The sequence below is a fragment of the Vigna radiata genome, chromosome 10 (assembly GCF_000741045.1).
Source record: "Vigna radiata var. radiata cultivar VC1973A chromosome 10, Vradiata_ver6, whole genome shotgun sequence".
NCBI lineage: Eukaryota > Viridiplantae > Streptophyta > Magnoliopsida > Fabales > Fabaceae > Vigna > Vigna radiata.
In genome coordinates this window covers 11,439,006-11,454,190 of record NC_028360.1, presented here as the reverse complement: position 1 = coordinate 11,454,190, position 15,185 = coordinate 11,439,006, and the positions used below count along the sequence as shown (strand labels likewise).

The 15,185-nt window shown below is 35.2% G+C and overlaps 2 protein-coding genes across 3 annotated transcripts; one reads left to right on the top strand and one right to left on the bottom strand.

Moving 5' to 3' along the window:
* Positions 1 to 631: 631 nt before the first annotated feature.
* On the top strand, positions 632 to 5,295 carry LOC106774592. The gene is made up of 5 exons (XM_014661630.2): positions 632 to 1,342; positions 1,569 to 1,686; positions 2,068 to 2,420; positions 2,760 to 2,858; positions 3,745 to 5,295. The coding sequence occupies exons 1-5, from the start codon at positions 768 to 770 to the stop codon at positions 4,985 to 4,987; spliced, it is 2,388 nt and encodes a 795-aa protein (XP_014517116.1). The 5' UTR covers positions 632 to 767; the 3' UTR covers positions 4,988 to 5,295.
* A 1,139-nt stretch (positions 5,296 to 6,434) lies between these two features.
* On the bottom strand, positions 6,435 to 14,477 carry LOC106776039 (sucrose nonfermenting 4-like protein). 2 transcript variants are annotated; one of them, XM_014663337.2, is made up of 14 exons: positions 14,312 to 14,477; positions 13,866 to 14,222; positions 13,625 to 13,712; positions 12,154 to 12,321; positions 11,359 to 11,466; positions 11,196 to 11,255; positions 10,953 to 11,042; positions 10,323 to 10,457; positions 8,542 to 8,686; positions 8,286 to 8,459; positions 7,329 to 7,392; positions 7,156 to 7,225; positions 6,962 to 7,079; positions 6,435 to 6,878 (listed from the first exon to the last, which is right to left on the bottom strand). In XM_014663337.2, exons 2-14 carry the CDS (start codon positions 13,988 to 13,990, stop codon positions 6,787 to 6,789), a joined length of 1,437 nt encoding a protein of 478 aa, XP_014518823.1. In that variant the 5' UTR covers positions 13,991 to 14,222; positions 14,312 to 14,477; the 3' UTR covers positions 6,435 to 6,786. The 2 variants fall into 2 exon arrangements, with proteins under 2 accessions (XP_014518823.1, XP_022642359.1); XM_022786638.1 differs by lacking the exon at positions 14,312 to 14,477 and having other exon boundaries at positions 12,154 to 12,347; positions 13,866 to 14,008.
* Positions 14,478 to 15,185: the final 708 nt, after the last annotated feature.

The window sequence follows — 15,185 nt, the reverse complement described above, 5'->3', positions numbered from 1 at the left end:
CTAATTTTAGAGAAAAATATCTTTATTTGACACTGCATATAAAGAAAGTTATACTGAATTATTGTGTAACTTAGTTTCTTAATTCTAATTGTTTATATTTAGTTCTCATAATTTCTCAGTTGTTAAAATTGAAACCACCATTCTAGATTTGATTTAAAAATTTAACAAATCTATTATTTATTTATTTTGGCAACAAAAGGATCCTAAAATATTTAAGTAGGAACGGAAAAATATAAAGGGCTTCAAAATGTAAATTATCAGCTTTATTTTTTTAATTTTAAATATTTATTATATTCTTGTTACTTGAATTTGAGATAAAATAGTTAAGTTTAACAATTAAGAAGTTAACAAATTATTATAAGTAAACTATAACGAAATAATTTTAATTGTGTATCCTAAAGTTACTCATAAAATTATTAATTTCAAAACTCTTGGTCTCAATTAATTATCACGCACAACTTAAGCTAACCGATTAGCTATTAATAACATTAATCCAATTTTATTTATTAAAATAAAAAAATATGAAAATGTTATTCAGGTAATATTTAATATCCTTAATTTTTAATTTCTTAGGGGGGAAATCTAATACAAGAAATAAAAAGAGAAAATAAAGATAGAGTTGAGAGGCTTGGTGCAATCTAACACTATGGTACAAAGTAGTAGGGTTTAAGGTTTGTTGCAGTGTGGATGGAGGTTTTAAGTTTAAAGTGGAATGCCAATGCGATACTATCATAGTCCCTCAAACACAACACTGTTGCGGTCTAAGAATGGGTTATGGTTATGGTGCGTTGTCTCTTCTACTAACAAGACGCCTACATCTATCTTCTTCTTCTCTACACCCTAAACCCTTTTCTCCATTCTTTCACCTTCTCACCAAACCTTTCTCAACAACCCCACCAGACCCTAATCCTGATCCCAAACCTTCTTCCCTCTCCGCCCGTCTCAGCTTCGTTTTCGATCAGATCGATGCCATTGAGAAAGAGCGTTCTCAGAAGCACGAAACGCTTCAGCGCATTCGAGCCTGGCGCCAATCCAAGGACGCTCCCCCTCAAGACGACGCCCAACGTGAGCCGCCGATCTCCCTTGCCGATGAAACCCCCCCGGAGCCGCCTCCGAAGAAGGCAGTGGAGCTGGTGCACCCTTGGCCCGAGTGGATCCAGTTGATGGAAATGCTCGTGCACCAGAATTACTTCGACCACAGAAGGATGGACGAGGATAAAATGGTCCTCGACTCAGGGTTCAATCCGCCTGTGGTTGCTGAAGGATTTGATTTCACCAAGGATTTCAAGAGCGTTCACATGGCGTGTCTCAATCACGGAAGAGACCGTTTTGATATATTGAGGTTTGTGCAGCCGAGAGTGTTGAATTTGTTTTAGTGGTTGAATGGGTTTGGTTATGCAACAGAGTGACAATAATGGTTTAAGGTTTTACATTGTTAACTAATACAATTTTGGAAATGACTTTAAGATAGTTATTTATTCAAGGCAATTTCTGATTGATTGACATTTTACAAATGCGTTATGCTATCGGTGTGCTTCAATGATGAAACCTTAGATGATTGATTTCAGGTCCTTGTCGAGGAAGGATATTCAAGTTTTGGTTGGTTATGGATGCCCCACTATGGACAGAAAGGTGGTTTTCTCCGCAAAACTTTTAAGAAAGCATGCTCACCTTGACGAAGGAGATGTAAGTGTAGCATGATTTGTTTGGTGCCAATTTTTTGTAATTGTTGTGTGAATTGTGAATGTGGAAAGTTTCTTTGTTTGAGTTCTTATTCCATACTCATTTGTAAGTGAAGAGAAGTTATGATTTAGGCCATTCAACCGACACTGGATATTTAAATTTGTATCTGTGTGCCTATATTTGTCGTTGGCAGCAAAGAAACTCCTTTTCCTCTGCTGGCATTCTTTTTATCCCTCTCCTACTCATGCATACGTGCCGCTTTTTTCTTTGTTAGATCCCCTTTACCATCTCTCTTAGTTGGTCTCATTGTTTAATCCATAACACGTTACCCAATATTTAAATACATATTTTGTATAATTTTGATGAGAAATTCATTGATATCAGGTCTGTAGTTCCTGCAGCTTGAGAAACAGTTGTGAAAGGGCTTATCTGCTAACAAACAAAGAGGATGAAGCACGGACTCTTGATGTCATGCGGCTCCTGCTCACTTTTGGTTTTGATCCTGTTGATGGTTCAGTCATCAACAAGTCACTTCTTAAGCAGAAGTCTGTGAAAACAGTGGTTCGGAAATTGCTTCATGAGGTTGTCAAGCTGAGTTCGGTTCCCATTGATCCAAATCTCCCCCCTCCTGTGATTAAAAAACCACCACCAAAAGTGAAACAACCACCTCCGCCTCCAAAGAGACGAATAGGACGGGATGATGTTGAGATGAAGAAAGGTGACTGGCTATGTCCCAAGTATGTCCCTGAATCTCTCTGTTTATTTTCTATAACAATCACAGTTTTCCAACTGACCAGTGGCCGCTGTCAGTTTCAAGTGAATTTCAATTTGAAAACATTGTTTTAACAAATTTATTATGCTTGGTACTCCTTTTTTATCAGAGTGCCTTTATTTTTGGGCTCACCCCTGATAGCTGTCGATAGTCAATTTTCTTTTTTCCCTTCCTTCTGGTAATTCAATGTATTGGATTATTCTAGGTAATAAATGGTGCATGGATAAGTCATTATTGGATGACATCACCGTATATTTTTTTATTTTCCTGCTGTTGACTTACCATGCTACTGAACACTTCTTAGGTGTGAATTCATGAATTTTGCGAAGAATACTGCTTGCTTGCAGTGTGATGCCAAGCGTCCCAAGAGACAGTTGTTGCCAGGAGAATGGGAGTGTCCTGAGTAAGTTTAAAGTCCTTCAATTTTACCATTAATCTTCACTGTTACAGCCCTTCTCCCCCGTTTCTTTCTTTCTGTTACAAGTGTGTGCTCATGAATAGCTGGCAATTATAACTAGGGATGACAAAAGAATTTAAGGTCACATATTTAGCAAGTAAAATTTGCAATGGATACCTAATGGGTACCTGTAATGGATACAAGATTTTATTTGTGCGCTTGTTAACTGGATAAGTATAGTTATCATGGTATCCAAACTGTAGATACTCACTGCCCACTGATGGAGATTTTATATGAATATTTTTTTTTTTAAGAATGAAGTGACCAAAACAAAGTTATTGGTAAAGAAACATTAAAAATTTAAGAACTGTTTAGAATTTGATTTTATAAGTTTATGTTTTTATTTATCTATACTTATGGAATTCAATTTATTTTAAAATAAATTACTTTTATTTGAGTTTATACTTTGCAGTATAATTTTTTTAATTTGTTTTTATGGAGAGACTAATTTTAATTTTTTCATATCTTGTTATGCAAATTTATTTGGATTATACTTTAAGGTCTAATTTTTATTTGAGTTTATTTTAAAGAATTATTTTTACGTAATCTTATTTAAAATTAAAAAAAAAATCCAGAAATATCTTTAAATACTTACGGGTATTTTTCATACGGGTAGTGGGTAGATACTATGACATTGTGAGGGTCATCCCTAATTGTAGTGATCATATCTAAAGCTTAGGACATCAGTGTGTGGACCATGATGTTGTGATATGATTAACACTAATAGCATGCAAAATTATGTTTGCCAAACTTTTGTAACGCTGATGTTGAGCCCTGAAGCTTCTATTGCTGAATTATTTTTAGCTTGACTTGTTTATCTCTTGTCTGGCAGATGCAACTTCTTGAATTACAGGAGAAACATGGTATGTTTTCATTGTGAATGTAAGCGCCCACCTGATGAATTTCTGGAAAATAAGATGCAAGATAGGATACAGGGTTCCAAACCTAAGTTGGATAAGATGGGTAGCCGACAAGAGATTTCCAATGCCTGGAATTTTGACTTTGATGACAATGAATCAGATGGTGCAGATGTGGCTGCTTTTGAGTATGCAGATACTCATGCCATAAATGAAGATTTTTCCTCAGGTAATAATGCTCAACATGGAAATCATAGGGGGTGGGAAGATAATCTTGAGAAGAACAACAGAGTAAGAGGATCTCCTGATGGAGAATATGCTAATCGTGATATTTATAAGCCTGGAATAGGGTTTGATGATTTTGAGGAGGAGGATGATGTTGATAGTTATGAGCTAGAAACTACTCCAAATAGTAGAAGAATGGAAACATCTAAAAGTAATTTCTCGGAAGATGAAAAGTTGTCAGAGTCAGAAGATATCGAAGGCAGTGATGATGAAAGGTACGCCAATCACAGAACAGCTTCTCAAAGAAGTGTACCAAACCGGTCAATTCGTAAGAATACATCGTTCTCTGGATCTGAGGATGACGAACTTGATTTTGTTACAAAAGAACAACGGTCCACTCTTTCCAATTTCAAATCTGCTGGAAGAAGAAGAAATGGCAGAGGTCCATCTAAGAAATTAAGCTTTGGTTCTGAATCGGAGGATTACAATGGTGCTGGCTTATACTCTGACGAGGATGATGACATACATAAGGCATATTCATTCAGAAAAAATAAAGGGGACAAATTTAATCCATCCAGACAGAATAACGGGAATAGGCACAATTCTGGAAAAAGAAACTTCACCAAAAACCGGAATTCAGGATTTATTGATGGTCGCCGAGAAAATATGTTTGGTGATGATTTTGATGGATCCTCTCAGAAGTCTTACAGAAATGGTAGGGATTCTAAAGGAAATGGCCGTAATAGGAAGAGTTTTGAAGATTTTGATGGTCCATCGCGACGATCATTTGGTGATAGCAGAGGGTCCCGAGGAAACAGCCGTGGTGGATCATCCCGGCAGTCTTTTGGGAATGGTAGAGGGTCTCGAGGAAATGACCGTAATTGGCATAGATTCGAAGACAGGGAGCATGGCACGGGAAAGTTAAATAAATATAGAATGGATGAGAAGGATTCTGGGGAATTTAGAAACAGTAGGCGTGTAATTGAAAGATAGCACCACAGCTCCATGAATACTGCTAATTGCCAAAGACAAATTTGATACAATTCAAGCCTTAAAGATCAGTAGTGTTCATGAGATCAGTTGAAACCATGGACAAACTTTCTCCTCCAATTTACCGTACATAGTCATTTGAACAATAACAGTTCTTGACTTGGTTACGACTATTCAGTACCAGCAGTTGTGCCCTGCTATGAACTCATAATCCAATATAAGGATGGCCAATAACTGTCATATCTCTTACATATTTCTCCCATCGATTACAGTGTCTTCTTAAGGCTCAGCGGCTATTTCTGTTTCGTTCAGTCTCAATTTGCACATTGGAAAGTAGGAAATTTCTGCAACTAAACTGTAATGGAGTTCCAAAAGTATCCTTAATTGGTGGCACTTTTGGTACTGCAGCTTATGGGATGGATATATTTTTCACATTATAGTTTGCAACAAAATGAAAAGAAACTTAAAGATGCCACAAATTTTGAATTAGCTTTGAAAATTGAGTCGTTGTGAGAATGATTGCTGAAGTCTTTTAACAGAAAAGAAGGTTGTTTTAACGTAACCTTGAGGAAAGGGTTATTTGTTGTATAAAAAAACTTTCAAGGTAACTGAAGGATATCAATAGAGTTCTACAGAGATTGGTTCGGTGAAAGTTCAGACGTGGAATGGTTGCTTACTGCATTAGACAGTAGGAACGTGTTTCTACAAAGAAAGGAGGGCTTTAAAAACAGTTATATTTTTCTACAAAAACTAATACTTTTGACATAATTTTAAGGAGAAAAAAATAATTATATTAAAGTAAAGGATTTAAAATATATTTAAATTATATTCAAATTAAAATAACAATAGCGTAAGAAGTTTTATAAGGAGTTGGTGATATTTGTCTAATTAACTGTTTGAATAAGTTTTTGTTACAAAAGAGAAGTAGCTACGACTAATGCACACATAACATCTGCTATCTCATTGTTTACTTAATCAAAAAACTGGTTAAACAAGTTAAAAGAAATTGTTAGTTTGAAGCTACTGCATCCCTCCATTCGAAGATAAAACAAAACTAAATTACATGTTATGACATTAAAATTTAAAAGTAGCAAAGTACGTCACCTTGTCGAAAATGTTAAAAAAGAGGACAATTTCTTAGTATTCCAAAATGATGGATGGATAGAGTCAAGGAATTTAACTATCTTTAAGAGGAAAGTCGCAATCGTAGATAAGTTTAAGAAATCGCCATCTGATTTCATAATTCATGCACTATTTCTTGGAAAATGATTATATTGTTGGTGGGAAAACCCTTTGATATGGTCCCAATAATATAACAATTAATAGAAAGTGAATATTGTTTAACCTTGGTGAGAATTATATACAAGTTAATTAATATTTGAATTTAACATAAAAATTAAAAGATAAAAACGTAATGTAACATAAAAATGGAGGAAAAGAAAGTCAAGTGTTACAAGAATAGAAGTGACTCCAAGGAACAGCAGGTGATGGTGTGCTGCATTCGGCTATATATATTTCATCTTTTCCTAGTCTCTGTTTTTATTTTCTTTTCACAGTTTCTCCTTCATTTCTATTAGCCCTGGACACATGTATTGCAGATGTGCCGGCACACAGGAGAAACGATTTAGTTGAGATTTTTAAGAAAGAAAGAGAAAAGCATCCTCAATTTACAGAAATTTCTCTCCAGTTTCTTCTATCCTAAAAAAGCATACCAGGACAACAGCATCTCAGAAAAGCAGTGCAAATATATAATTAAAAAAAAAAAAAAAAAAAAAAAAAAAAAAGAGTCCTTCACATCACAACTAGCCTAACAAGAATCTGAACACATCACTTAAAGAAATAATTCCCTCCACGCGCTTGCTGCCAGCCTCCACAACCACAAGTCTTCTAACCCCTGTAAAGTGAAGCAAGTTGGTGAACCAAGAAACTACACTCATTTTTTACCTTTTCGTAATAATTGAGTAAAGAAAACAATACCAGGAATAGACAGCCTCTCCATCACTTTGTGCAACGAATCAGATCTCAAACACATGTGACATCTGTGACCGTTGTAAAGCCCATAAGGAGAATTTGCATCTTGTCCCAAAAGCAATGCCTACAACCATAAGTGTAAATATTTAGAGCTAGTTTTTGGTAACAAACAAATGTACTATCTATCACGCAGTGATCACCTGGTGAATACTAATTTCCTCGAGAGATGTCCGAGCATATGCTTTATCTTTAGCCAATGCTGTAATATCGCTGAGAATAAAAGAATAGGCACATTTCATATAGGCTGGAGGAAACCTTTCAACTATACACAAGGGACAAAAGAGGGGGTGAGGGGGAAGGAAAGAAATACCACCTTCTTGAATAAATGTCCAGCAAAGAATCATTGTCATCCACAACCGGTATTGAGCTAACTTCAGCTGTAAAGAGAAAGTAGATTTGCTAAAAACAATGTAAATAGGGTAATTATATATTACTTTAGTATTGATTATGTAATTGGGTAAGGTAACAACTAGATATGGAAACAATAAACCCATGTATTCATTGGTTTCAATACAAATAAAATTTTCTGTTGTATGATAGACACAGTTTCAAATACAAATCTCTCTTTCTAATATTCACATGGAATACAAAAAACTAGGCAAAAATGCTATGTAATTACTCTCAATTCTGCACCACTATCAATAATATGTTAGGACCCAATAGCAAGGTATGGAGTTTGAGTCTCACATTCAAAGTATAGGATTCGAGTGTGGGGTTTATAAGGCCTTGGATTCTCCAACTACAACAGTTAGCCTTTGTAATGTGGTTCTCCCAAGGTTCATATCAAACTACATAATAAATCATGAAAAAAAAAATGCCCATGGCCTCAGTGAAAGCTATTCCCCAAATGTATCCCTCTGGCCAAAAACAAATATAACAATGACATATGTTATGTGTTCATGAAATGAAACTTTACTTTGGAAAAGTCCTGATGAAACATGGTGAGTACCACACCACACGGATCAGTAAAACTTAAGTTTTTATATTTTCGGATTTTAGTCCCAACATATAATATCTGCCAAACAAATTTATTTTTATTGGTTAGTGCACAAAGGAAAGGTACCCCGTGGCTGCACAAACCTCCCCTTCAATTGTGTTCCATTTCTTAACTGATATAATTATTTCATTTACGGAAAGGTCTTTGAAAGAATACCCTAGAAATGAATTTGAAGTTGGAACCCTTCACGAAAAATCTTTTAGGGGAACATACCATAACTGAGCAACTAACTACAACAAACACCTTGTTAACTTCACAAAGAAGAATGATCACCTTGAACAAACATTGACAGGGCAGCACCAAGAGAAGCAGTTGGTCTCAGCATTGCTAGTGGCCGTCCATTTGGTTCCCCAACTTTAGGCACCCATGCACCCAAAGGTATTGAACCCACTGGATGTTGAAGAATGGGCAAAGAACTCAAGGAGTGCTTAAAATGTCTGCAAATACCTGAAAATTTGACTCCACATCAGTTCCAAGTCCAAACTTCCATACCATTTATTTATCTATAACCAATTGACCAGAAATTTACCTTTCAGTATTCCTGATAGGGAAGCAAGATGTAGCAGTTGAGGAAATGATCCATCCTCTGAAGAAGAATGGATGATAGGAATGGTTGACACCTTGTTTTGCAAAATCTTCAAAGCCACGTCCTTTAGACATTCATGTGGTCCGGCCTAGCAAAAATATCCAATCATGAAGACTCAAGCTCACCTCCTGCCCTCTCAGATGGAGGGGAATCTAGAAACATAATCAGAATGATGTGCTAGACTAATATGCATTTTCTTCAACATAAAATGTTAATTCATCATCACGTAGTATATCAAAATAAACCTAAAGATTTATATTAAACAAAAACGCTAAATAGTATACAAAAGAAGAAACAGATAACTGAGAGAAGCAATGAACACTACTACCAAATTCATCCCGCTAGATGAAGTTGACTATATGGATCGCACAAAACCATTGGACTTAGTTAAAGACAAAATCATTAGGGATATTTTTCAACATGAGACCACTCTTAAAATTTCTCCATTGTCCTTCCAGGTCTCGCTCTCCCCATTTTTACGAGGGTAAAAAACAATGCAATCTACTTTCCCCACTAGGGCTTCCATTTTTAACTTGAAAAGGAGAAAAACTCTCTAAAGTAAAGTCACCTTTTAGCTTCAGCAAAGAGCTCATCCAAAAACTAAAGATTGGCAGAAAACATCTATTAGTCTATATAATACTAAGGAAAAGTTTCGATGTTTCACACTCACCTCAGTTTTAGGGTAGCGAATAGCCATCCAAGCCTTAATGAAGACCCACCCTCGACTTCTACTGAAACCTCGGATTCTAAAAACTTATGTTCCTACAGCTAGCTATAAAAAGAATTCATTGCAGCATCCACCACAACACAAGAAATGGAACTAGAAGTGCTTGATAGTATTCCATTATAAGACAGGGGAATTTTCAGTCTAGTCATCCTGCTCATAGCCATTGTAGTGGACCGGACTGGGACATTGCCCAAACTGTCAAAGCCAGCAAAGGAACTCAAGCTACGCTCACAAGAAAGACCACTAAGCCCACGTTAGATGGATAACTTCGTTAATTTGGCCCACATATGTGATTGAATACCAATTCCATCTGTAATTATGAATGTTACAGGTGTAGGCTGTAGATTTTCAGATCATTGAGCATTAGTCTTAATAAGGACGACCCAACTTGTAATAATACATCAATGGTACTTTTCTTTCTCTCTTTAGATTTAACTTAGTATAGCCTTAATTACTTAGCACGGTATCCTATCATAGACACAACAGCATCCACCACATATACTACAAAACAAATGTCTTATCTCTCTCTCACACTTCCTTACATACAGCTTACAAGAATGACAAGACAAATTTTCAGTTCTAAACTCTAGTGAGTTCTCCAATAAGATCTTGTCTCACTTGTTTTTGCTCATAAGTGTATGCATGCAAGAGTATACACTACAAACACAATCTCAGTTTGGTTCAGTACACAATGTTTGGCTAGAAAGCCCAAGGTATGAACTAAATTGTACATTTTTTTCTTAAAATCAAACCAAATGAAACTTACGGATTAAGAAGAATGTAAATTGAACCGGTGGTATATACCTATATCTAAATGTCTTACAAGATATTCATATTGTCTAGGACTTAATACTCATCAATTATGTTGCAAATGCATTCCAGAAAATGGCTGCTTACAACCCTGAACATATAAAATGTTGACAATCTTATACAGTATGAAATTGGATGAATAACTTAGAAAACACAAAATTTATCACAACTGCTTAGGAGCACTTACATGAACAAATCGCCAGGGATGTGATCCTCCATTACTATCAAGTGTTCTGCGTAGCTGTAATTTTCCCTCTTTCCAGGCTGCTATAGTATGAGTCTCAAGTTGTTCTTGAGTCAAATTCGAACCATGATTTCCCAGCTGAAATTATGTTTGTCAAATAACTACTGAATTTGAAGAAATATACCTCATGAATTCCATTATAAGACCTTATATTAGATGCTGAAAAAGCAACAACAAATGATCATGATGACAACATGAGGGTTCTTAAACCATGCATATCTAACATTGGAAGGACTAGAAGATATTTGCCTAAAGACAATAACACCAACGTGGTTCAAGAATGCAAATACTTTGGAGGTTTTTAAAAAAATGCCTCTTTGAATAATTTTATATAAGCCCAAATTATTCTGTACCAGTTAAATAAATGATTTATTATTAGCCGAAAATGATGGTAACAAGATTCTTTTAAAATTTTCCTTTTTTTACCAGTTTATAAGTTTTTACGTTAATCAATTTGTGACCAGCTCTTAAGTACCTTAAAATATCAATGTTATAAAATTATGTTTTGTGGGACACAGATAATGACATTTACCAAAAACTGGCACTTGCATAAATGTTTTATTCCCCACAAACCTCTTTCAGTATTAGAATGAAGTCCATTGCACTAAGAACTCCAACAAACTGACTCCTGCTAAAATCCCATAGAGGAGCCATAGATACGCCCTGAAAGCAAATTGCATTCAAATTCATGTTAAACTCATACGTGTAACATGTAGATGGGTATAACTTCCACAAACATGGACATGTGCCCTCATGTAAGTTAAAAGGAAAAGAGGGGGTGCCCGGTAATAAATGGAATAAAGAGGTGGGGAAAACCTGTTCATAAAGAACATGGAATGCTTGCTTAACAGGTAAATTTATATCCAATGCAATGATCTGTAATGATAATAAACCAATCAAGAAAAATTAGTCAAAGCAAAGTAAATTTCACATTCTTATTGAATAAGGAAGAGGAGATGAGAAGGTAAAATATTCAAACCTTCCCTGACTCAGGAAGCAAATCATAAGCAGTATGTGTAGACAAGAACACAGATATACGCTGGCGAGAGACCACCAGATCAGACACGGGCATCCTGGAAGTAGCTTCCTGGTACATTATGAGGTAATGTCAAGTAGCCTTTTTGTACTGCATATGGTCTAAGACTACAATAAATTAAGAACTAAGGTATGAAATCTGATACTATTTGAAATGACATTCATATGAATAAAAATCAAGATGTTTAATTATTCAAAGCGAAAAGAAGACTAAAAGATCCAACTCTTTTTGGTGTCTTTTTTTTTGTAGAATACTTAAAGAAAGAAAAAGGAAAATTCAACCATAGAACCATACATTATGAGTGTGTTTGTTATAAGGTTTGCAACTCAAAAGATAATTTAACCATAGAGCCATAGATTATGAGTGTGTTTGTTTCAGGATTTACAAGTTTATTCTTCGAAATGTAAACTCAGGAATGCAATATTCCCATAGCAAAGTCAATCCTAACCACATAAGATCAAATAATATCAAACCATTTTGTGAGATGGTATACATGGAGGCAATCCTATTGGGAAAAAATCTAAGTCTCACATTTACTAGAGATAGCAATAAAATTCAGTATATAGTGGAGGCAATCCTTACCCCTTATAAAGTTGGTTTTGTATAGGGTTGAGTTAGATCTAAACCACTTTCGAAGATATTGCAAAGAGCCGTCACAGGTGTCAAGCTCCAGTCTCAATGAGAATACTATCCAGACACAAAAATAAAATAACAACAAATGAGGGAAAGGAAACTTACCATATTGTCAATCTCCATTTGGGATCTACCAGGTGCCTCATTACTTAAGATTGAAGGTAAGGTATCTGGTTCTCTCACTAAATAAATAGTATTCACTACTCCACAGCTTCCACTTACAGATGGCTGCTGCTCATCGTGCCGCCACTCACCATCTACATTAAATTTGTACTGCACGAGTGGAAACAAGATTTTCCCTGTCAGAATAAATCAGTTACTCTTTCCATATTGTGTTTAGCAGTACTTAACGTTTCCTAAAACATCACAGATATTATATCAACTAGATGGATTATATTAAACATACACTATAAGTGGTTGTGAAAGGAAAGAAAGTGAAGTACCATATAGATAAATCAAATATTAAATTAATATTTACATACATACAAGTTATGGAACATTTCAAAAAACATGAGATAAACAAATCTGGATGTGCCAAAAGATGTGAGCGTGAGTTCTATACTATCCAACATCTGTTCCATGATAAAACAAAATAAACCCAACTTGCCAAACTTCTTCAATCTAGCCATCAAAAATTTTATATCTCCTACAATAAGAAAATTAATTCCAAAGAGAATACGGAAAACAATCATACAGATGGCAAAACATTTTAGTGACACTAAAGAATTAGTAGAACTTATCAAAAATATCACATTGAATGTTTATTCATGAGTTTGAATGATGACCAAATAACTCTTCCGAAGGTAAATTAAACAAGAGTACAAAACTTATACAGACTTTCAATTTTACAAATAGGAAATAGCAGCACGTCAAATTGAGATCATGTAAAATTGATAGGCTGGCAGCTCCAGCAATATGACAGGCTTCAAACCCATATGTTATAGTTGTTGATAGAGGATAGTCCGACTGGCAATCTATGTCATAATAAACTTAAAGAGTTAAATGGTTCTATTGAATACATTAGTCTAATCTACCACACAATTGATCATCATTATTCTGAGAAAACAAGCTTGCATGATTTCCTCAATAGTCAAAATGACACAAATTACCCAAAGGTTTTATCATTTATCCAACCAGCAATGTTTACTGTTCACTCTTTACAACAACTCCAAGGGGGCGAGACCTACTTCCTTGCCTTCCATGAAGGCCATGACAACTTTTACCCATCAATTACTGGTACAAAGTCCTACGAAAGTTTAAAACTATCTTGGGGTTCCTTACCAATTTCCACAAAATCTGAATTAAAAAACACAAACATGCAAGTTGAAGTTTTAAAGTAATTAATTTACAAGCACACTTCTCTTATTTGGTTTTCATTTTTCCCAGCAAGATAAGCAAACACAATTTTACAAGATCATCCCCTCACACTGATCTTTCAAAGAGAAGCACTTGCTTTTGAACATAGCGGCCATCAAGCACATACATACATACATGCAAGTAAACGATGTAAAAGTGTTAATCATACTGAGGATTTTTTCCTCGTGTTTGCTAACCAAATTCAAATAGGCAAAACAACCTGGTGAAACCCCGGCATTAAGTTGCAAACAACTTGAAACACAGCAGGGCATCCCTCCATCGGAGACATAGCTATATGATCTGACCATCTGCAAGTACAATACAAGTCATCCTTAATAAATCAATCCCATTCCTGACATCACAAAAGTGAAAAACCATAAAATCCCATATTCACGTCCACAAGGCTGAATAACGAAGAACAAGTATCATAACGTCGAGTGGCGTTGTAATAAACAAGATACCTCGTGAAAGAACCACTCAAAAACACCCTTCTTCCTCCATAAGGCCACACAAAGCGTTGAGGAATCATAATGGATCCTGAAACTCCACTTCCCTCACATGCCCCATCCGCAACCGGAGCAAACATTTCCCCAACAAATCCAATACCTAATATTCAGAGCACCTCTCCAACTTCGAACAACAAAGCCACGAATCTGAACAACCAACGCCGGGAATCCTCGCAGCAGAGGACCCCCTCTCCTCAGAAATGGAACATGCAGTGCACCTTCCCAATCAACACCGCACTCCCGATTGTAATTACGCAAAGCTTAAAATCTCGAGCAATGTTAATCGAAACCTCGTGATCGATAATTCACGGCCTGAAAACAAAAATCAAAAAATTACAGTGACGCCAATTAAAAAAAAAAAAGAATAATCATAGCACCATTGAGTCTCAAAAGGTAAGTACAATTTGGGTGTAATCCGTCAGAGGCAAATGCGCGGAATCAGCAGAAGATGATTTAGGTCAAAAGGAGAGAGAAACGATTGTGTTTGTGATGCAGCGAGCGAGAGAGCGAGAGAGCGAGAGAGAGAAAGAACGAAAAATGAGAACGGAAGAGGGGGAAGCACTAATTAAATAAATAAAATTCATAAATAAAAATAATAAAAATGGCAGGCAGAGAATAAAGGAGAAGAGAAAAAAAAATACAGTGTGCACTGGCAGTAATTATGTGATTCAGATTTCATTTCAACACCATTTAATAAAACTGCGCTCAAAACCTAATAAAAAAATCAAAATATTTATTCATTGATTTCACCAACTCTAAATACTAACTTACAATGCGTTCATACTATTATTTAATTATTATATATTATTATAAATTTCCAGTTTAATAAAAGTATTTGTACGTTCACAAAATGTTATCATAAAGAAACATGAGCTACAAAATAAAATAAATTCATGTATAAAAACACCTGCATTTCCCAATTGCACGTACTAACGTAAAATAAAAAAAAAAACTTAAACTATATATACTGACACAACAAAATTATTGATGACAACTTAATCATATCATCACTAATAATTTAATCAGCTGTTCTATAAACTGCATACTATAGTAGGAATAAATAAATACTTCGAAGTGATAGAATAAATATATAAGTTAGTTTGAATGAAAATAATTAAATATGTTGGAATTTAAGAGTATTAGAGACAATTTTAGATTCTTGAAGAGTTACAATTATTTTATGAAGAGTTACAATTATTAATGAGGAGTTATCATTAATGAAAAGTTACAAGCATTCATGAAGAGTTACCATTCATGAAGAATTACAATTATTCA

Coding starts and splice junctions, on each gene's coding strand:
- LOC106774592 (XM_014661630.2), top strand. CDS start 768: ATGGGTTATGGTTATGGTGCGTTGTCTCTTCTACTAACAAGACGCCTA. Junction 1,343..1,568: donor GACCGTTTTGATATATTGAG/GTTTGTGCAGCC, acceptor GATTGATTTCAG/GTCCTTGTCGAGGAAGGATA. Junction 2,859..3,744: donor GGAGAATGGGAGTGTCCTGA/GTAAGTTTAAAG, acceptor CTTGTCTGGCAG/ATGCAACTTCTTGAATTACA.
- LOC106776039 (XM_014663337.2), bottom strand. CDS start 13,990: ATGTTTGCTCCGGTTGCGGATGGGGCATGTGAGGGAAGTGGAGTTTCA. Junction 8,460..8,541: donor CCTATCAGGAATACTGAAAG/GTAAATTTCTGG, acceptor TCAAATTTTCAG/GTATTTGCAGACATTTTAAG. Junction 7,226..7,328: donor CTGGACATTTATTCAAGAAG/GTGGTATTTCTT, acceptor TTTTATTCTCAG/CGATATTACAGCATTGGCTA.